General features: G+C 38.0%; 2 protein-coding genes across 3 annotated transcripts in view; one reads left to right on the top strand and one right to left on the bottom strand.

Moving 5' to 3' along the window:
• The window catches only part of LOC128025358 (actin filament-associated protein 1-like 2), a 33,148-nt gene that overhangs the window by 3,021 nt on the left and 6,202 nt on the right, over positions 1 to 23,925 (bottom strand). For both annotated transcript variants that reach the window (XM_052611637.1, XM_052611636.1), the window contains exons 2-14: positions 15,464 to 15,592; positions 13,553 to 13,627; positions 12,513 to 12,592; positions 7,031 to 7,142; positions 5,316 to 5,524; positions 3,801 to 3,980; positions 3,633 to 3,710; positions 3,434 to 3,518; positions 3,039 to 3,134; positions 2,738 to 2,949; positions 1,123 to 1,268; positions 704 to 818; positions 263 to 469 (exon numbers count right to left, since the gene is read on the bottom strand). In XM_052611637.1, coding sequence (XP_052467597.1) covers positions 263 to 469; positions 704 to 818; positions 1,123 to 1,268; positions 2,738 to 2,949; positions 3,039 to 3,134; positions 3,434 to 3,518; positions 3,633 to 3,710; positions 3,801 to 3,980; positions 5,316 to 5,524; positions 7,031 to 7,142; positions 12,513 to 12,592; positions 13,553 to 13,627; positions 15,464 to 15,592 — 1,724 coding nt within the window. The remainder of the gene's footprint in view (positions 1 to 262; positions 470 to 703; positions 819 to 1,122; positions 1,269 to 2,737; positions 2,950 to 3,038; positions 3,135 to 3,433; positions 3,519 to 3,632; positions 3,711 to 3,800; positions 3,981 to 5,315; positions 5,525 to 7,030; positions 7,143 to 12,512; positions 12,593 to 13,552; positions 13,628 to 15,463; positions 15,593 to 23,925) is intronic.
• LOC128025360 (kelch repeat and BTB domain-containing protein 13-like) lies at positions 9,429 to 11,948 on the top strand. The gene has a single exon (XM_052611641.1). It carries the CDS (start codon positions 9,478 to 9,480, stop codon positions 11,020 to 11,022), a length of 1,545 nt encoding a protein of 514 aa, XP_052467601.1. The 5' UTR covers positions 9,429 to 9,477; the 3' UTR covers positions 11,023 to 11,948.

Raw genomic sequence — 23,925 nt, 5'->3', positions numbered from 1 at the left:
ACTAACAACATGGATTTAATTACCAGGGAATGCACGTACTGGCTAAAATTGATATATACACTATCTAAAACAAAAGTTTGGGGTCAATACGTTGTTTTAAATAAATTATTCTGCAAGGATGCATTAAATGTCTGAAAAAGTGACAATAAAGACATTTATTATGTTATATGTTATAAAATACAAAGTCACTTTAAAGAAATAAAACATAAATATGCTCCAGGCTATATCTATTAACATGCATTTTCCATTTTATAATGTTAACCTCTATGGAGTGTAGTGGATCATCCTGGGATGCAGATGAGGGACTGAGCTCTGTCTGTGCTGTTTTGGACGTCTGAAGTGACACTCTGTCCGAGCTCGTGTGCAGGAAGGAGCGAACCGGGACCAGATCCAGATACACTCTGTCCTTCCCATTCTCCTCGCCGCTTGCCGTTCCCTCCTCGCTGCCATTCTGAACCTCTGGAGCCTCCTATAGCCGGAGAGAGTACCAGTATCAGAAAAACATTACCGAAGTTGGATGGCCGGCAGGGTTACAAAAACACAACACTGTCACAATAATGACTTTCTGTAACTCTTATTATTTTTCGCCGAATGTTTAGTGAATCTTCCACTCTCTACTGAGTCTATTACTCAGAATAAACACAACTGCGTGAAAGTGGGTGGCATAGATTTACGACAAAAGCATGGCAAGGGTCTGACCCACCTCCTGTTCGTTCTCTGTGGATGGCACATCATCGTATATGTCCTCACACATATGGGGGTCTGACGGAGGGCTGTCTGTGTATGTGTTGGGCTCCGAGTACCTCCTCTGCATTAGACTGACAAATCCAAACAAATCAGACTCCAAAATCTCAAAAAAGCAAGCAAATCTATCATATCACTATGAATATATTCCACAAGTCGTATGGTGCATATTTATGGTACATTCATGTTTTTTTTTTTTTTAAGTATACAGTCTCAGTCCACAGACTTCTGTTCAAATTTTCTCATTTTGTGCATCATGAAAGAAACCCATGCCGGTTTATGACATCATGAGGGTGAGTAAAAGATGACATGTTTATTTTGGTGTGAACTATTCTTTTTTTTTTTTTTATAACAACTGATGTAAATGAAGTAGCTTACTACATGGACGTCTTGGCAGCATTGACAATACTGGATATTCTCTCAGTGTTCACATAATCATAGGTGAGATCTTCCGGGTCTGTTTTGGTGCCTGTCTGTGACAGTATGAGCCCAAGCCAGTGGCCCATATCAGTGGAGGATTTAGCCTGAGAGGAAAGAGAAGGATATTTGATCATCTGTACCCCATGAGATATTCATATCATATTCCTTAACAGGTGCAGCTAGGCCTGGTGAAATGATCTGCAAATAGGTCAGTTTGCACACGGATTTCATTCTGGCCTGAAGATGGCAGTCACGTTGAAGTTTATATCGGATCCTCACTATCCCATGTAGTCATTTTGAGAACTTACCATTTTTCCCCTCTGTGTTTGTTTACTGGGAAGTGTCTTACTGAAAACTGATGATAAACAACTCAAGAATGAGGTCAGCAAAAGTTTAAGAGCTGTAACTCAAAAGAGATACTGTACAGTACACAAAGACATACAAATACACTAGCTTTTAAAAGTCCGGGGTCTGAAGTTTGTTTTTAAAGAAAGTAATACTTTTATTCAGCAAGGATGTGAATATAAAACATAAAAGTGACAGGAAAGGCTTGTCACAAAAGATTTATATTTCAAATAAATATTCTATTTCAAGAAACCTATTCATCAAATAATACAATCAAATGTATTGTTTCTGAAACTGTTTTCAACAAAATAATAAGAAATGTTTCTCAAGAACCAAATTCTGAAGGATCATGTGACACTGAAGACTCAGGTAATGGCTGCTGAAATTTCAGCTTTGCCATCACAGGAATAAATAACATTTTAAAAATATTAAAATAGAAACCAGTTCAACTGTACAAAATATTTCACAATATAAGTCTTTCTGCTTGGTGAGCACACCAACAATAATACAGACTCATATCAATAATGAATCTAACCAACCCCAAACTTTGAAACAGTAGTGTATATAACTTGGAAGCGTACATTGTTTGTGTAGCACATAAATATTGTCTGTGAATCGTGCAAAGCTGTACACAGCAGAGTTGAATGAAGAGAGGGGAGTTCTCAGAAATCTCATTCAGGCTGTTGGACTGATGCCAAGACTGTTCATTATGAAAGTGTAAAGAATTACTAATCAGTAATTCTGGTTTACTGTAGCTCTTAACCGTAACAAATAATTGCTTAAACAGATGTTATACACCACCAACTTTGAAAGATATTCCGAGTTTTGTTTGAAATGGTAGTGAGCAAGCTAGATGACAAGCTGTACAGTATATAGCTGTATTTTCTGTTTGTTTCCTGTCTGTGAAATATTAGGGTTGGATGGACATAAATGGACAAAATCCAAACCCATTTCCAGTAATGTTTTGAGTGCTTTCTGTATGACTGTTCGTGACTACTATTCTATATTTGTTTCATGTGTCTTTGCTGTACTATTATATACGTTATTATTTCCTACTGCTATTGTGATATCTCTCAGATCTCTATATAGCACAAATTAAAAAATGAACTTGTGGCTTTACAGGTAAATCAGACAATCACTTCCTTCCTAGTGGTTGGAATAAGCTACACAGTCAAGAGTCTTGCTATGCAGGACTAGTTAGTGATGAACAACATTTCCCTCTACTCACCTCTAGGGTTGCGAGCTCCTCTCCATCGATTTGGATGCGGAATGAATAGAGGTGCTCAGGGCTGGGTTCTGGCAGGACCATGCACCCCTCCAGAGACAGTGGCTGCTGGGCCACTTTATTCTTGCTTTTGTCATTGTAGATCCAAAGTTGCCTGTCCTTCACTGAGCACCACCTGCTTCTCCACTGGGTGTTCACCAGGATATTAAGATAGCCTGAAACAAAGAGAAGGTGATGAAAATGGTAGGTTGTGTGGGATTTTAAAAACGTACTGTATACACTAAATATATTGTTGACTGGTTACCTGACGTATCCACATTCTTCTCTGGACTTTCCAAAGAGGAAACCTTCTTTTTTCCAATGTTCATGAGGTTACTAAACTTGCCGTATTTCTTCTTGACTAAAGTTTAAATGACAATTGAAAGGTAAATATTATACACATAATACAGTAATACAGCTAGTACAGTAATATTGTGAGATCTACTCTGGAAGTGCCTGATGAGGTGTCCCATTTCTAATTTTCGTTATGCATTTTCTATTCTTATATCAGTGTAACTTACAGGTGATTGGTGCATGGTTAAGCAACATTCTGAGGTGACGTGCATCTTCAGCAAGACCAGTTTAAACAATTTCAAGTCACTTCCAGTGTAGTCAAGCAAACAGACACCTCAAAGAATAGCTGTAATAGCCCACTCTCACCATCTTTGCTCTCCAGGTTCTCTGCGTGACTGTCTGTGCTGCTTCCACTCTCAGATGCCACTGAGTATCTCTCGCTCTGCTCTCCCTGCCAGAAAGGGCAGAACGTTTAAGCTTAACATGATTCAGCGACTATTTTATGAAAATTATGTATGAATTTCATACATAAATCAATCAGGGAATACATCTCAGCCTATCATACCTTAGTACAGATGAGTGTTGGAGAGTCGGTTACATCAGAAGGTCCTGCAGTGTTTTTCGGACAAATTTCTTGAATAACCTTGATGAAAGGTGAAAGGCTATAAACTATGTCCGCTCAAACCGAACACTGATTATTCATCCATATGTGCCAAGCCCTATTGCCCCTTACCTTTAGCCATTGTTCAGCCTGCTCTTTGCTCTGCAGTCCCAGGACGATGGCCTCTCCACCCACTGGGGTTATTTTCAGCTTGTGTTCTTTCCTTTTAGTTTGTTTCTCTTTGTAGACAACACTGCAGCCCAGCAAACTGATGTCCAGCAGTGGAGTCTGATCCTTTGAGCTTTTGTAGCACTGAACACCGTAGAATAAAAAAATCAGACAATGGTTGTTTTGAGGATAATATTAAATTCCTAATAGAACTTTATTAAAACTGTGGACATTCCACTAGCTGTAATCTTGTAAGGCATTTGGCAAATGCATAATGTTAAATATTTTCTTCTAAATGTGACATTTTTGAGGATTTTGTATGGGTGGAACTTGTTTTTTAAATTTGTATTTTTATTTTTTGCACTGGAAATCGACTGGATCATGAAAAGTTCCGTGACAGGTGGATGAATGGTAGGGCTTGAAAAATAAGAGGTCTTGGTGACATAAGCCGAATAAGAAAATCATTTCAGTGCACCATAGGTTTTTACATTTTGATCTAACATTACAAAATGCCAAATATTCCCACATGGAAAGAACCTATATGTGGATATATGCGCATATATGAAACCTATATGTAGTGTATATGCACATATATGCTGCATATAAGCACATATATGATAATATATATGCTGCATATATGCGTATATATACTGCATATATGCGTATATATGCCGCATATAGGCAAAATTGAGGTGCATATATGTGCATATACAGGAAATATTGGTCTGTATTGCTTCTTCATATCCACATATAAGCCCTATACATACAAGATATGTCTTCTATATAGCTAATGGCAGGATCTGATCATTTTTATAGCTCATATCACATTTTTGACTGTCATACATGATGCCTAGCTCATATTTTCTATTATCAAGTCAAAAACTAATAATTAACAAAAAAAAAATATGCAAGAACGTATGTATGTGTGAACATGTGAAATTGGTATCACATGTAATTGGCATGTTATGGAATTTAACTATGGCAATATATTAACATGGTATACAGAGTAGGTATATGTATATAGGTATATGTATGCACATATATATGTGTACATATATGTGTCAATATATGTGTGCATATATGTACATATATGTACATATAATATAGGAAACCAGGCAATTTTATATATGTCACATATATTAAAAACCTATATTAAAACCTATATTGAAACATATATGTTTATATAGCTTCTTTCCATGTGGGTTATTTTATTCATAATAATGTGCAACAGTAAACCATGCACAGGTAGACCAGAAATGTGCATTAAGAAAGTAAATATGGTCATTTTTTTATTTTATGTTGACTGAATGGTCAGTTTGAAATATGAAAGTTAAAAGCAAACATTTCAGTAAATTATTACTACTAGTATCATATGTAAACGCTTGATTGCAAACACTGGAATCTGTGTAAACATTCATCTTACAGATCAGCTATGGGTGGAAAATGGGTGTCACTGACTTAAGCAATGATGTCACATACCAAGAGACGATGTTCACGAATAACACACAGCTGTTTGGCCCACTGGCCAAGCCACTTCTTCCTCCAGAGGAAGGCACAGATTCGTGCATCTTTCATTAGCTCGATGGATGCCTCAGGAGACGGCCACTGGTGTTGCGCTGTGGACTTCCCCTTCGTCACTTCTTCCTCATCATAGGACTCATACGAACTGCTCAAGGCTTCTGTATCTTCTGTAAATGTGAAAAGTGAGACATTTATGAATCAATAAGCAAAGAAGGTGAGACTGGTGATAGTCAGATTGTTCTTGCACTTGGACAAAAGAGAGTCAAATTCTCTAAAAAGCAAGAAACTCCCTGCAAATTCTACTGAATTCAGTATTGTTTGAAAAGACATCAGAATTGTAAAAAAAAAAAATTGTTCAAAAAATGGTTCTGTTTTATCAGTCCTGTATGATGTTTTTTCAGTGGAAAACAAAAGAAAAAAGATGTGGATTGGTAAATCAGGGACATCAGGAAACTAACAAAGCTAATGAGCTATTAAAACAAAGCTGAGTCTAAATAAAGGTATTTCAGAGATTGGGGAGGACAGAGAAGTCAAGACTATGTCCGGCATTCTCAAGCAAGCACATGGCTTAATCCTTGTTGCGTTAAACAATGAGGCTTTCTCAGAGCCGTGCACTTCACCGCAGCCTAAAGTTAGTGCTGTTCATTTGTTTTTCTCTCCTGAGGTACACTGGGAGAAACAGAGATAGATACCCCGAGTTATCACAGCATAGACCACACTGTTTGAAGTTTCTATCCGCTTCCTGACCCCTGTGATTATGGCAAAGCACCCAAAATCTACAGAAACACAGGAGGTCACTAAAACGGGAAATGCAAGAAGGGAGGAAGGTAAAAAAAAAATATCAGGCAAGAAGCTATAGATAGTGAAACCTTATCTGGCTTACATGTCGCATGAAAGAATCAGAAAGAGTAAATATGTTTTAAGTGCATTTAATGTATGAAAAATGTCCATTAGTATTGCATAAACTCAATACTGATATTTTGGCCAGCACTAAATATTTGTGTCTTGTGGTTTTCATGCAACCAGCAGCACCATTGCTTGTATTATTGTAGGGCTTCATTACTGTCAGAACATATCCAACTAGAAATTCACTTTACTCAATCTAAACCATGAGGTTTGGCTTGATATCAGCTGCCGAAACATCTCCGATTTTGGCCATTCACGTTCTTTGTGTTTTGATATTACACAGCACAGCTGCATGCTAATGCCTCTGCATCCTTTGACCAAGAAGAGATGTCATCTGCCAAAGAATATTGTAAATGATTGTCCCCTCGCTGGGCTGAACTCTGCAACACCAGCCAAATGCCCCATCACTTTTGGCTCTATTTCCTGGGCTCACGGTCAATGTTCCGTCACTGCGTGTCCAGTGCCAGAGTACCGGTTACTGTTGAACAAAGACCATCACTGTTTTCTCTGCTCCTGCCCGCAGGCATCTCTTTATCACAGTAAAGCTGTAGACTAAATTTGGACGAAGCTAAAACAGAGCATTCAGTGACCACAGGTTACCTCTCATAGGACAAACGCAACGAGAAGTCACAAATCACTAACCTAATCTTTGGAAATATCCTTTTTTGACCAGGTTATAAATGGCTTAACATGAACTTCAAAGTAAAGCAAAAACAGTAGAAGATAATTTCTATTTAGGTCAACTTTGGACCCAATTCCAGACGTACCATTGATGCTTATAGGATCATAGGGTTGTGGGTCTTCATAGTAACTTTCAGGCTCTATTGATGCAGAAGTAGGAATTGGTGGAAGAGGAAACGGCTCCCTTCCCATGTTGCACTGAGATAAAAAAGAATGAGAAAAAAAGAGAAAGATCATATAATTATGTCAACATACTGAGTATTTCATTTCAGGTGGAGCAAATTAATATATTTTAATGAGAGTACATGTAAAAAAAAAAAAAAAAAAGTAATTAAATACAAATTATGAACAAATAATGAAATATTTAAACAACTGAATTATTGATATTAAGATTACATTAATTCCTGCACATTCATATATTATAAATAAAATTACACCAACACACACATATACAAATATATTGATAATTATGTTATAAGTATTAATAATTTAATTGCAATCTAATGTCATTGTATAATTTAAAATCAGGCTGTGTTTTAAGAAAACAAAGCAAACTCAAAAAAGAATAACAGACGAGACCTCCTTGGTCAGCAAGCTTCATGCTGGTCGACTAGCTTTACTACCTAAGTTTTGCTGATTAACTGCATGACTATGCTGTATCTAGACCAACAATAAACCATAATAAACCAGCCTGATCCAGCAAGGAAATATATGCTGATCTTTTCAGCACAATTAATAAATACAATGGGAACACCGACACAGGGACTGTATCCAAGCTGAACATCTCGAACACACTCCTATGTAATGAATCAAATAGAGGGACTCTCCAGAGATGAGCTTGCCTGGTCGTTTCTACACCTGTCTTTCACGTGGGCTTTCCTTTTTGACCGAAAGAGGATTCTTCCTCGAAACTGATCTCTCTCTGACCTCAGTCCTGCTCAGTTAGAAAAGGAATCCCACATGTGTTTGCCTGCAGGAGAATGGTTTTAAAAGGGTGTGGAGCTATAGTGATGAGGTTTCCCAAATCAGCCGTTTCATAACATTACTAAATTCCCCACTGATACCCACAATGCAACGACAGCCCCCGGGCAAACAGAACACTGATCCTCTTCTCATGACACACAAAACACACTGACATACACAGACAGGGCTGATTAGGGCTAATGGTAGCTTGTGAACCACGAAGTTGACTGATGACAAGAGGTTACAGAGAGACAGCTGGGACAATCTCCTCTTACTTGCATTATACTGTATACTAAGTGGTTGGATTGAAACCTCCTGTTTGACATGACGTGCTTGTGCTTCTCAAAAGCAGAAGTGAGGTGAACAGTGATGGCAAGGCATGTATATAAACAGCTGGATGTCAAGGACACAGGAAGTTAAATGCAAAAGCTTGCTAGAGGCTCAGCTTCAATAAGCGATGCAGAACGAGAGTCGAAGACACACACAAAAGTTGATCTCAAATGTAAGGGGATAATTTTGTGGGAAAATAAGAGCAGCCCAATAGAGGAGGAAGATGTTGATTGAACTGTGAAGAAAGTATTGTTTTTCTCACATCAACCCCAACTCAAAACCCCCACATTTCTTGCTCCGTCCCGCCCTCACACTTCTGACACTCAGCATAAAATCTCTGAAACAGAAAACAGTGTGCCGAGTCCTCAGGCATCTGACAATGATTAAATAGAAAGTGAAGGCATTTCGGGCTAGCCTTAAACTCTATAGAGCTTGTTCTCCAGGCGCTGCTGAAGATCAAGACCATGTCCACATCCCAGAATCAACATGACAATAGTTGGATCTGTGCATATGCTGTTAATTAGACATAAAAATTAGTGTGAGCAAAACGAAAATCCTAAAATCTCAGTTCTGTATGTCAAGACGGATTTCCACCCAAGGCTTGATTTTTTATTTTAATCCACAAATCACACCATCTTCTCCCTAAAAAGAAAAAAAGTGGTCTATATAGGAAACATTTCAAGAGTGAGGCATAAATAATGACAAAGCACCAGTCTTTTGGACAAAAAGCAAAAAATGCAAGTGGGCAAGAGACCAAAAGAACACCCAGAACATAGAAAATCCCCCTGTTTCCATTCCAAACATCCAGTGAGAAAAAAAGAAAAATGGAAATCAAAGGCCAAAGCACTTCTGAGGTAGAGAGGGTACTGAAGGAAAATAATCTTCTTATTAAAAACAGGAGGGGCTTTCGAATCTACTGTCCTCACTTCATTTATGGGTTTCTGTCTTAATTCTTAATTCGAATCATTATAAGCCTAATGTTGGAATTAATTCAATTGTTTATATATATATATATATATATATATATATATATATATATATATATATATATATATATATATATATATATGTTTGTTTTTTTTGCAGTATCATTGCTGATCATTTCCCACTACTATTTTGAAGTCTGTTGCCTCTATGCTATTTTAGTGTGTTGCTATTTTCAGTCCAGCAAGTCGCTGTGAGACTGCAGTGTGTGCACACTTCTGTTTACAGGTCAAATGCAAACAGAAACACTAACTTTATGGTTAAAGAACACAGTAATCTGGGTTTGGACAGGCAGGATAGAGGTGTTATGGGGCCCCCCTGCAGTTTGGGTCAAAGCAGGGACGGACGTGAAGAACAAGGTGAAGAGTCCTCTGGAATTCTGAGAGTACGGGTTGAAGAAAGCGTTTTCACCATAGACAGGGCCGTCCTAGGGCAGAACTGTGCGTATTTCCGGGCTCTCTTCCGCTCTGGGATGAAGGACAGTCAACTGAACGAGTTCCACCTGCAGGGTGGCCTGAAAGCTAGGGGTTTCCTCATCGCCATGGCAGTTTCCAGAGGTGAGCGCCCTGCTATACGAGACCCGGACGAGATTGTGGAGGCCGCCGAGTGTGCGGCCTTCCTCCAAGTCGACATTCTGGTTCAGCACTTGATAGACCTTCTTGATACTGACAACTGCATTCTTCTGTACCACACCGCAGCGGTGTACGGCTTGTGGAGGTTGTTTCACAGTGCTGCAGTATTCATCCGCGATGCTTATAGCGATGTGCAAGATGCTCTCGAGGCACTCCCAGAGGAGCTGATCTGCTACGTGGAGTCGCTTTCACCAGCGTCGTTTGTTGCTCTAGGCACTCATTCGCCATCCATGAAGATTCTGCAGGACTGCTACAGGACAGTGTTTTACCTTGATGAGAAACCGGGTGCTTGGAAATATCTGACTGATCTACCAACAGACGCCAGCACCTCGATGGCCGGCGTGGCTGTTGTGGAGAACCGCCTGTATATCGTTGGAGGGGTGCGAGGAGTTAGCAGGGAAACTGTCGACTTGAGCTTCTGTTATGACACAGAATCCAGCACATGGAGTGTGTTTGACGGTCCTCAGCAGTCCAGGTATAACTTCACCCTGGTGGGTCACGATGGACATTTGTACGCCATCGGAGGCGAATTCGACAAAAGGATCATGTCCTCAGTTGAAGCGTGTGATGTTTCCACAGGCGCATGGACATTTTCCAAGCCAGCGCCTCGTTGTGTGGCTGCGGCGGCTAGTGCGGTTGCAAGGCGTAGGATATTTGTGTGTTTCTGGAAGCCACCAGAAACTACAGACATTTACGAATATGCACCTAAAAATGACGAATGGACGCTGGTCACCACTATGGTAAAGCCTCAAAGTTATGGACACTGCATGGTGGCTCACGGTGACAACCTATTTGTCATGAGGAACGGCCCTTGTGATGACTTCCTGCGCTGCCTCATGGACTGCTACAACATCACTACGGGTCAATGGACGGCCATGCCAGGACACTACGTCAATAGCAGGGGTGCCCTCTTCACGGCTGTGGTGAGGGGGAACTCTGCGTTCACCGTCAACCGCAATTTGACCCTGGAATATGTCATTTGCGAAGACAAGTGGACGCCTCGTAGACAGATGATGGGCTTTCCAAAAAGTGGATCGCTTTGGACTTGCTTACTCAGACTGCCTAAGAGCACAAATGCGCATCAGGAACGTGATTCAGAGGAAGTCCTGGAGATGGCTGCCAATGTGGAAAGTGTGGAAGAAGATTCGGTAGCACAAAAGATGTTTTAAAAAAAATCCCCTCTACACTGTTTTCTAAATTCTTCGAAAAATCTCCTTTTGTTTGAAGAAAGTGAGTCATACAGGTTTAGAACAACATGAGAGTGAGGGATTGATGACACAATTTCCTTTTCAGTTATTTAAACGTGCAAATTCATCTAATGTTCTAAACAGTAAATTAAAGCAACTGTATCTTTGCATATTGTCAACGGCAAATGCAAGAAAGGCCATAAATAAACAGCTGTGAACACTTCTACTGTTTTGTTCTCACACATACTGTATGCACGTGCACACGTGAACTGTACTCTAACTGCGGTTCGCCAGCCTCTATAAACAGCTCCCCAATCGCTTGTGCAGCTGCTGTTAATCAGCCCCAGCACCCCTCAAATGGGTCTGAAGTTCAAAGTCTTCTCACTGGAGAGCTCTAATACTCTCCATCCTCCTGTCTGTCTGTGTGTCTGACTGAGTGCAGACTCCCACAGCAGATACAGGAGCTATAAAGTATTTCAACAAAGAGACTCCACATTTTTTGCTTGCCTACTTCTATTTCTTTCTTTTGAAAAAAAAAGAGCATGTTATCTTTAAGGACAGTTACTGTTTTTAATCAAAGGCAAGCTTCATTCTCAACCTGCAGGACTAGTTATTTGGCTTGTGTGTGGCTTATAACCAAAAACACACAGAGCGTGGGAAACAGGTACATAACAAATGTGGTCAAAATGACAGTATACAGCAGATAATAAATGACAGCAGGACCACAGCATCTCGCATTGTTGTTGTAGATTGAATAGGAGATAGGATTCGGCGAAATAGCTAAATAAAATTACATACATAGCTATGTATAGCATATGTATAGCATATGTATATCGATTATATTTAGCACAATATGCATTTGCGCCGCAATGGCTTCTTTTAACCAAACTGCAATTTGCAAATTATTTAATGCAAGTAAAATAAAAAACAAATTTTAAACTAATGATGGCATCTTTTTCACACAGTGAAAAATAACATAATATAAATTACAATGAGAACATTAATAATAATAAAGTGCAATATTTTAAATTATGCACCTTTACATGAAAAAATAACAAAAATATTAAGCAACAACTTAAATATTTTCATACATGAAAAATGCTACACTGGGACTTCAATGAACATTCTTTTGTGATGATGATGCTTTGATCTCATTCAATCATAATACATATTCAAAATATATGTGCATGTAAGATGTCTAACTATGTCCTCCAGATGCATTTCTAAGAAGTAACTATTTATGTTACATAGTTACATTTTATGGAAAGTAACTATGGAAAGTATGTCACTTTTGCCTTACTTTTTGTCACCATTTTACTTTCACCCTTTCACTCGGTGCCTCTGCACCTCACCCAATTTTTACTACCATCTCAAAACAAACTGAGTGTGAAATTAATCTGTTAACTTTTTTCTTTTTGTATCTTTGTCATTCTGTAAACAGTGTTTGAATGAAGTCAAAATGAGTCACTTACTGGTCTGGGAGGAGGAGGCTCTGGTGGGTTCTTCACAGAGATGTGTTTACATGCTTCTCCATTGGCTTCTGGTCTGTAGTCTGAGGAGCATATTGATTTTCACACAGAACAAAAGTGGCTGTTAATAAACAGATTAAAGAATTTTCAAAGAGCAGCAATAAAGCAGCACTGAAAAACTGTGCTTGCAAGCAACAAGGACATATGATGGACATATTCAGTGGTTTCCCATCAGACATTCCTTTGGCTTCCTCTCCAAACGGTAACATCTGGGTTGCCGTAGGAACGCAATGCGAATACCAAATTTGCACAGCAAGGGCTAAGAGTCACCAAAGAGTCAAGACACCATGAAGTGCTGCTTTTCACTGAAATTCAGTTTATCCACACCACTTACTCTGATCACTCTGGTGGTCTACTGTACATGAGCTCTTGAACTGCATGCTTTGTCACATAAGTGACACATTGCACTTCATTTTTATCTTTTTTTCATGCAAATGACAAGAGTTGGGGAAATGTTCACATACAGACAGGAAATGATGAAATCACTTGTGCATGCCATAAATAATAAAACAAAATTCTTTGTGCATGAACTTCAAAGGGTTGCTCTCTTGTATATTGAAATGGTGAAGCTTGTGAATTTGATCAAAGAATGCCACCACAGTTTAGTCTTGCATGTATCTTTTTGGCCCAGATGACTGAGACGTGAATGTTAAGTCTGGTTTTATTGTTACTCTCATTCTTCAGCGAAATCTAAACAAAGCAGCTTGGCCTCAGATGGGGGTCTGGCAGAGAGAGCGAGAGGAGGACAGGAGTTACTGAGAAACAGACAGGAAATGGTGATCAGTCGGGGGGAGGGGGGCTTAGCACTTCAGGCAGAACCTAAGCACCCCCCTAAACATGACACAGATTCACAGCAGCGCTGTCAAACAGCAAGATGAACAACTGTGATATGTGACAGACACGTTTACAGGTCAGGGGCTATTTTCATCCTCACACCTGCAAAAGTTATTATACGTTTATTATGGTTAAGATCATAGACTCACCTCTGTCGGTTTTGTCTTGGTTTTGACATGTGACAGTGACCTTGTTCATGTAGATGTATTCTTCATCTCCTCCTGCTACATAACCACAATAAAAGACTTAATTACAACTTTGAATCTTGTTCTTTTAAAAACTCACCAATAATGCCAAGATCATAGTTTTTGTGCTCAAAAAGCATATGGACACTTTAAATTACCAACCCGATCTCACGCGAATGCATACACATTTGAGAAAAGTTATTTCATACAAAATTGGATGATGTGATTGGTAGATTTTTTTAAAATTCAAATTCAAAACTAAGCATGAACTTGCACCCCAAACCCCACTCATGTGAAAACGTCTGAACGAAATCAAATTCATATGACTTTACCACCAATTTGCCAAAAAGTACAAATATTTATGAATTGTCATGTTGTAATAAACTTATTAATAAATCTGAATAAATAAATTAATTTACTCTTAATTTACTAAATTAAAAGTTACTCTGCTTCACTCAAATAACCTTGCCTGGAACTTCTGGGACTTGTTTGACCCAAACCCCCCCCCCCCCCCACACACACTTCTGGACCCTATCATCCCTCACTTATTTTACCGAACATGTAACAGATTTCTGTTATAGAGAAGAACAGTGAAAGTTTTGTGCTACACTTCTCTTGTGTAAGGGTCCAAAGGCATCTCCAGGGCCAGGGGGAGACATAGACATAGATAGGTCATATTTTTACATCATAATAAAAGTGCTGATTTAGTCCCGGCCTGTAGGAGATGGTTTTATAGCACCTGCTTGGCAACAAATTACATTTTTTTACATCTTCATAATAAATCAGATGAACTGAATTAAGGATAAGGAACAAGATGTTCCCATGGCAGATACATGGAACATGGCAGTCCACAGGTAACACAGCTTTAAGGCATTTTTGGAGAGGAAGTAAAACCCTGTGATGAAGCAAAAATATGTTTCGATGGTACAGTCAAAACAGATTGGGATTTGGAGGATGGAAATGAAAGCTATTTATAAGCTGCTACTAAAAGGAAGTAAGTGTCCCTAGAGGATAAAAACAGCTTTGGAAAATGATACAGTTTGGAGCCAACGTAGGAAGTGCACAAGCCTGAGACTAGAACATGAAAAACCTGAAGCCATATGCTTGTGTGAAGAAAGAAACACATGCACGGACCAAAATTATGGGCTCCTTAATAAGACATAACAGAGCAGATTCAATAAACAACACAGAAGCTATAAATGTACACACAACTGTTGCTCCTTGTAAGGACCATTGTGCTTTGCACGTGTCATGATCAAATGCATATACTGTATATAAAACTGTACATTTGTTAGGTCTTTCGCTACTTTCTGTTTAAACCCGAGTGCTCCCACATGAGCAGCACACAGGAGGTCTGTCATATAATTGTGCATTAGCCATAGGGTCTTAAACCTTTTCAGAGGCAAACCTGATCAAACGTTGTGGCAATCATTACGTACACTACTGTTTGAAAGTTTGGGGTTTGTACGATTTTTTAAGAAATCAATACTTTTATAGCATTTATGCATTAAATTAACCATTACCAGTAAAACATTTACAATGTCACAAAAGATATCCACTAAAATATTAAGCAGCACAACATTAATAGTAATAAGAAATTTCGTGAGCACCAAGTCAGTATATTAGAATGATTTCTGAAGGATCACTGGAGACTGGAGTAATGGCTGCTGAACGTTTCTGATCAAATGAATGCAGCCTTGATGAGCATACTTTTTTTAAAAACATAAAAAAACTTGCACCGACACCAAACTACTGAAATGTAGTATACTTAAAAATTAGACGCCTCATTCATTGTTGGTCCTTTTTGACACAGTTGAAGAAGCACTGGTGTGGAGTCAGATGTTTAGTTTAGACATTATGATTCTATTTACATACCATTGGAAGACTTGTACGACTGAAGCAGCTCTGCCAGAAAGCCCTTCTGTACTGTGGCGTTTAAACTCAGCTTCTCTCCATCCAGGATCTTCAGGAACCTCTGCAAATGCTCCAACAGCTGCTCCAGCACTGCACACACACACACACACACACACAACATACTGTAGTTAGCTAGAGTAATAAACAAGTTCTTATACAATTTTGATCTAGTTGAGGACTATCTGCATTTTGGAAACATAAGTGAAGCAGTCAACAAAGTTAACTTTACTAATGGTAAGAAGCACAAAGGTGGACCTCTTGTGCCTGTATAAGCCTTGGGTTGTGCTTCTCTGATCTCAAGAGCGAGCTATATGAGCTATATATATAAGCTGGCGTGTGGTGGGCGTTCCGGCGCAATATGGGTGCCGTTGTACCATCCAGATGGATGCTGCACACTGGTGGTGGTTGAGATTACCCCCTTCTATGTAAAGCAATTTGAGTGCCCAGAAGGCTAAACGTTGACGACATCCATACTGTTTTGTCTTTTGTGTCTGCGTTAAGATAGTCAGTGGCAGGCTGAGGTCACGGATACGTCATGGTTTGTGAAGAAAGCCAGAGTCGGGTGAATGGGGAGGCTTTGTCACTCTACCCACACACCCTCCAGGGGTCAGCAGCAAACTGGGCATCCCAGACTTTACTATAAGAGCCTTACTTTCTTTGTGAATAGCATTGACGTAATACATAACAGACCTTACTGGAAAAGAGCTCAAAAAAGGAAATTAAACCGAAAGTACAGATTATCATGTGTGGTTTCCATCTCATCAAAACTCCACATAAGGTTATAAAGCACTGGTGCGTGCAAAATAAACGATCAAACTCCCTTTAGCCACACTGTATTCCATTTAGTCATATAAAAACATGCTATTTGTCTTCATTTGGTGGTGTAAATTACAAATGAGTGAGTGCTGGTTGTTGGTTAACTTACTAACAGTCACTCTCATGTTCATACAAAAATATGGTCATCATACTTAAAATTTCAGAGGGATCAAACATGACATTTATGTGATGCAATGAGCTGAGGAAGAGAGATGCAACTTGTAGTGTCCCAATTTTTGAGCAACCCAATTGGATTAAATAATGTTTTATGAATAGTATGCATCATTTTATATAAGGGAAAGTTCTGGTCCTGGATGCTAACTGGTCAACACAGCATTCTAGCCGTGCAAAAACAGTAAATACTAACAGCTATGATGTGAAACATCCGTTCAATATATCACTGCACAGTACACATACATATACAAAGTGAGATTAGTGAATTATTGTATATTTGGATCAGGGACTATATCTTTTGATGATTCTATATATATATATATATATATATATATATATATATATATATATATATATATATATATATATACACAGTACAGACCAAAAGTTTGGACACACCTTCTCATTCAAAGAGTTTTCTTTATTTTCATGACTATGAAAATTGTAGATTCACACTGAATATTTATATATATAGACTCATCAAAAGATATAGACATGCTTTGCTGTACTGGGATTACAGTCAGAAATAAAGGGGTGTCAGGGACTTTGCTGCCAAAACCTAATCTCAGCCTCAGACGTCTCGCCCACAGACCACTGGCTGAACATCTGATGGCACACTGGAGTTGTTACCTGATTGGTTGATTTATACAGTACTTCCGGGAGACTTTTGTGTGAAATGATGTTTTTTAACGTTCCATTTGGAAACAAATATTCCGTGACGCCAAACCCCTCATGTTATAAGGAAGCTGTCATGTTTACATTTTTTTTAACCAAGCGCTGGATTTTCAAAAGTATGTGAATTATGTAAAGTTCATGGCACAGACTCTTTAAAATACATCCAAGAGTTTTACACACTGGTCTGTTATTGTGGGATATTTCCACGCCCCTAAACATGATGCGGGACAAAAGGAAACTCTTGGGCGGTCCTTGGCCATTCGAAGCGGCCAAGGTTCCCAGACATTCTGCCGTCAGTCTGAAGGTCTTGGCTATGCACCAGTACTCAAAACCCTTCATTCGTGACTATGTTTATGATGCAGCCTCTTGTACCTTAGTGGTTAAATATAAACTTCATTAGATCTAATCTACTGCAATGACCTATAAAACTACTCATAACATATTGATGTTTCATCTCATAGCCTGTGTGGTGGGGATGTTTACGTTCCTCTTACTGTGGAAGTGTTTTTGCCATGCCTCTTGGAAAGGACAAAGCCAATTCAGCACAGTGATGCAACACTAGGTAATATCTGTCTTTCTCAAGAAGGAGTGGTCTGACTGCTATTCAGACCAAGGAAAGAGAAGAATGAACGTCATCAAATAATTAAAGTAACCCTGGATTACTCATTGTCATGACTTAATGCAGACAATCACTTTTCTCTAGCATGCACAAGGAGCTGAATGACATTCATTTATGGACAGGTCATTTGACATTTTAAGCAGTGACTTTATTTCATAGCAGAGTGATGTGTTCTTATGAATTTAAACATCTAACAATTTTTTTTATTGTTTTATAATTATTATGCACATTTGTATTACCTTAACTATATAGGAATAATAGGAGTATAACAGGAATATTTTACTGCAAAACAACTACATTAAAAAAAAAATCTGAGAAAAAAATATGTAATTTGTCAACAACCATGAAACAAACCTGTCTACATATACAACTGTAGAAGGAAACCCGTTTTTAGTTTTTCTACATTGCATTCATACCAACACCAACTATAAAGATAAGTTTCATTCACTCTGATGCTGGTAACTGCCTATTATTATTAATTATATTTTAATAACTTGCTATTATTTTCTAAGTCACTGGTAATAGAACATCTCTGCAATTACTGTGAGAGTAAGACATTTTACAAGACATTCTATGCCTTTCACACAATAGGAAGTCAAAGCTTTGGAAGGCAGGAATTAATCAAACATTCCTGGCCGCCTCCTCAGAGGCAGATAACATCTATCCATCTCTGCATGCATAAATAACTTCTGAGAAAAACTCCTTCCTTAAAAAATCACTGACAAAGACATCAAACAAACAAACAAGTTCACTGGACATAACATATGTTCAGTGTTCAATTTTCATTATCAGCCATTATTTATAGTTAATCTTTATGATGATAATGACATCTCTAATTTGATCCAAAGTTGTGAAGTGTAAACTACTTGACAGCATTATTATTTTTGGGAACAAATGTGGTTTTAACATGTATACATTGAACGTAAACAGCAAAAATTTCCAAGACAGCTTGTGGCTTTGTTTAGCACCCAAATCATGTTTACAAGAATACACAAGTCTCTGTGGTTTCTCACCCACAAGGAACATCCTAAAACATGTTTGTCATATTCAAAAACCTGTTTTTCTATAGTAGATTTTTTTCTTTACAGAAAAAAAAAATAATAATTGGACGAAGTAACATTAAAAGTAAAGTTTTATTTCTGAATGACATTACAGTGAAAGACAGTGGGGTTTTAAAACAACACTGGACACCGCTGACATTCACAGTATGGAAAATACAAAAATACTGAGACCTTTTTAAAAATATCTTCTTTTCTGCTCCACAGGTGAAAGAATGTCATGATTCAGGTTTGGAGTCTGGCATGACACGAGGATGAGTAAATGACAGAACTGAAATATTCGTCTGAACTATCCCTTTAATAGTATCATGCATGCTCGTTCCCATGATGCTCAGCTGAGCTTTTGTCCAAACATTTTCTCTGCCTTGTGTTTTCAGAGATTGACTCCGATGCCCTTCTCTGGAAGGACCATGGGAATGTGGAGTCAGCTGACTCTTAGTCCAACGAGGCCAGAGTTTCCATTGGTTACAGTTTGGCCCCTGAGCCCATTAAATATTGTAAACGGTGAGAATGACCGTGTTTTACCCCTGTAAGCACTGGAACCACTCACACTTCCTCAGAGTAATGAAACCTGGGGTTGACAGTGAAGTGGTAGACTGTCTACCTCACGACACAACACAAAAATAATCAACAATTTCACTTTGACTGAAGGAAGTATAAGGAAAATGAAAGATCTCAGTGCTGATGGTACCTGTCTGGTTTAACACTAAAGCAGAGAGGGGTTTTCTTTTGATGCAAAAAAAAACACTTCCTTGTTCCAGGACAAACAATGATCGCAATGGTGTTTAATCGTGTTTTGTAAACCCTACACTGTTCAGATTGCAGCTAGACAAATAAATTTTTTTTGCATCTGATCCGGAGAGCAAGTGTTTTGTGGAACGAGGAAGACTTCAACAAAACCATCTGATATTGTGCACCCTGTCGCTGTGCTTGTTTGTCTTCCTCTTTCTGAATGTCTTTTCAACTGATTTTAGACACATGCATATGCTAAATTGTAAGGTTAAGCACCAATATTCCCAGAATTGAGCCACAGAGCGTTAGCTGTATCAGAGCTGCAGTTTAAATCGAGTGGACGAGGAGCATTTTGATGCTGCTCTAGCTTGTGTTACTGTCCAAAGTGGTTTGGTTTTTAAAGACAATTCCTGCCTGACACATAAAATACAGCCTGGCTACAGCTGTGGCTCATATACTTAGCTCAGCTCAAAGCGACGTGTCGTAGCACATCATTTATTTGATTCCAGACTCAAACCCTCAATCTCTGAAATGACGGGCTGTCCGCCATGTGGGAGGGAGATCCCCACAGTGGTGGCATGTTTTTTGGTGTTTGCTGTTGCATAGCATTCTTTATTCTTGTTTAAAGGGAACATATGACATAACCATCCTGACACCACAGAAAAGCAGTACAGAACCGCCAATATGCTGTTTACCTCTTGAAAGAACACACTAAATGTCACATTGGTCAATATGCATGCTGCATACACAATGCAAAAGTCAAAGATCGATCAGTACTATACAATGGACTAAGATTTTAAGTAAATGCATTTCATTTTAATAATTGCCGCTACAGCTCTTACTAAGGAAATACTAACTATAAAATTATAAATAATAAAAATATTATTTATTATTTATTAAAAATAATAAAAATATATATTATTTACAGATTACATATTTTTGAATGTAGTCTATATGTTCAACTAAGACAAAAATTGCTATTATAAAAGGATCACATAATTAATTTTTATCCTTTTTTAGGTCTATTTATAAATGACAAAAACATAATTAATTTTTTCTTGACCATTTTTCATTTTCTCTAACCCTTAACCATAACAATCCGTAAATCCTCCTTTTTGCATGTGAAATAAGAAACTGCACTGCGCTGTGCTCACAAAACTCACTGTAATGAGGTTTCGCAGTGATGACTGATATACCTGCGTTATCTTAAAAAAACTGCCTTTTTTGCAAAGTCTGAATCACATTGCGACAATTTAACAAGACAATTCACACTAAAATGCACTGCTGAAATCAAGAAAATCAGATATCAATCACCAATTATCTAATGTTCCTAATTTTCCTAATTGGGCTGACCAAGTTTCTGATCAACCACATGTTATTTACTCCATCCCAGACAGAGGCGGACTGACCATCTGTGTGATCTGGAGAATCACAGAACGGCTGGTACTCCAGGACGGCCGGCGGGCCGGCCCACCACCCGCCAAGCATGCGGTCATCACCTGTTTTTTTTTTTTTTTTTTTTTACACTCCAGTACTGTAGGTGGCAGCAATGCACCATTAACTCTGATGCCAGCTGCACTGGCCGTGGCCGCCAAGTAAGAAGAAGAAGAAGTGGAAGAGTAGGAAGAAACGAACAGCAAAGACGTTAACGTTAGATAGAAGAATAGAATCAAACAAACAAACAATATACATAACGCGGCCGCGGGTAAAAAAACTGAAGCCGTTAAATGTCCCAAATGAACTGAAATATATAGCAATATTTTCCAGCAGCAGCACCTCGCAGTTAAATATTAGCAGCAGTGAAGAAGTGAGCCAGACCACTATGCAGCAACATGCCACCAGTGATGATGAGGAGGGACAGAAAGATGAGCGGGTTCCACAGGCAGATCCAGATCCAAGTATGGAACATGAGAGGAAAAGAGAGTTACTTGCTAGAGATGATGTTAAGAAGTGATATTCAGGTTGCTACGTTTTTAATGATCACAGTAGTTAAAACAGCTAAACTTCAACATTTTAGCTGTAAAATGACACATGCAGTAGCTAATATTAAAAATATGTTGTGCTTTTACTTTTAAAAATGTTGGTAACATTACAGTTAATGCTTACAAACTTTTTCATATAGCTGGTTTCAAATTTTGAATACAGAAGTTACATTTGTAATGGTGCAATTTCATATAGATGTGGTATTGTTATCTGTGCACTAAGATTAATTACTGCATAAATTAAGATTATTAAGTAATAAATTCATTTTAAGACAGCATGGAATATTTTTTTTATCCATTCCATCGTTTGTTTGTTCAGGTTGAGCTTAGACCAAAAGCAGGGAAAGACACCCACTCCAGTTCAACGTCTAGTCAACATCAGTGCTATTGCTATAATTTGGATGGTATAGTATCATGAGCCACAATTAAAGTCTTGTGACACTCATGCCAGGCGTTATTGTTGTTGTTGTCGAGTTTACGCGCTCCAATTGCTTTGGGCTGGGCCTAGTCAAAGTCCAGGGCCGTTTTTCAGTCCCAGTCCGTCCCTGCCTACAGTTATAACCAAAATCTATTTAAATCTATTACATCTGTTTCCTATATAAAACTTACATTTTACAGACTCAGCATTAACAGCACAGACAAAAACATGAACTGGTTAATTACTGATTTTTACCATTAAACATGAAATCTAGAATACGTATCTAAAATCACTACTTAATCAGAACTGCCTTCACTCAAAAACATACATTCCTTTAAACTGCACAAGATATAAACAGGTAATTATTCACTGGTTTAATCAGGTTTAATGAGACAGCGAATGAGAACAAAGAATCTTTGTCATTCACCCAAATTACATTACCCAGTAAAACTGCATCAATAACATGTAATTCTTTATCACATAAACAAACTGTGTCGTGTTTTAAGCATAATGCTGATTATGTCCATGCACTTAAAGATTCATCTATTAGCCAACAACAAGTTAAAATGTTACTACATACGGCCTAATACTGTATATGTCTCAACCCAGGAATGTTGCATTATGGTCTGGCCCGCTGGCTCCACTTTATACTTGTCAGTTTATTTGGATTGAGCAATCAGCAGCACTGGCAACAGAAAATCAGATTGCTCAGAAAAACTGGAATACAAATTCCATTTCCTACAATTACTCCTTATCAAACGAGCCAAAATGTTTTCTTTTGTCTAGACGATTTATAATCACAAATTCGGAGAAAGTATGAGTTATGGAAGAGATCCACAGGGACCCATGGCCAAATGCATCACTATTGTATTATAATGCACAGAGAAGAGCAGTGTCTTTATATCATTCACCAAATTACATGAAAGAACAACACAACCTCTTTAACTCCTGGGTGGACAAACTGCTAACATGGGTAATCATGTTTCTCAGATTGTATTAAATCTACTAAAGTAAATTTAGCCACACTAAACTGACTCAGGCTACTAGTACTTTTGATGAGGACATGGACAATGGTTTATATGATAAGGAGAACTGGATGATTTATATATCTATCTGGTCTCTGATTGAATGCTTATAATGCACACTGAACATGAGCCACTAAATCTTTACAGTAAAAACAGCTGTGAAATCCCTGTGTGGGGGATCTTTTCTTCTGAAAAAGATTGCAACACCTTTGAACATGACTAAACTGCCGTGGGCACTGAATCTTATCTCAAATCTCATCAACACTCGTGAGACATTTGCTGTGTCTTCTATTGACGGCTGTTGTTGTTGTTAAATCAAATTAAAACTCAATTAAGCTGAAATAAAGTTCAAAGTAAATTAAATTAAAAAAATAGCTTTATTGAAATTAAATTAACTTATATTAGAATTGCTTAATTAAAATAAAATAAAATTAAATTAAATTAAATAAAATAAAATGCTGATTTGGTAACTTAATGAAATAAAATCTGATAAAAATTTCAAAAGCACAAAACAAATGCTAAATCTAAACTTTAAATGTCACCTGAAGAAAAAGAAATAAATTTAGGCCTAATTCATAATAAATAAATACAAATAAAAGATATTTCAATATTTTGATATTGAAAAATACTCAAATAACACACTTTATGTGTGTTCCTCTACTGGACAGTGATAAAGTCATTGGCTTTTCTGCAATTTTAGAGAACAGTGGACATAATTCAGTAGCAGTTAAGCAAAAATATGTCTTGTCTACATGTAAACAATGTGTATATCCAAGTAAAAATTGATTGGACCTTGAAAAGTATTATACTGAAATGGAGTCAGGTTGCTGTAGGAGAGGGACTGAAAAGTATGAAGGTAAGGGTAGTGCAAAGTAAAGGAATCGTTATATCAACCCGAAACAGGAAGTTGTACATTCTAATAAA

This window comes from Carassius gibelio, chromosome A12 (genome assembly GCF_023724105.1).
Source record: "Carassius gibelio isolate Cgi1373 ecotype wild population from Czech Republic chromosome A12, carGib1.2-hapl.c, whole genome shotgun sequence".
Classification (NCBI taxonomy): domain Eukaryota; kingdom Metazoa; phylum Chordata; class Actinopteri; order Cypriniformes; family Cyprinidae; genus Carassius; species Carassius gibelio.
Note: the sequence above shows the minus strand (reverse complement) of the source record. Positions and strands in the feature narration are given on the sequence as shown.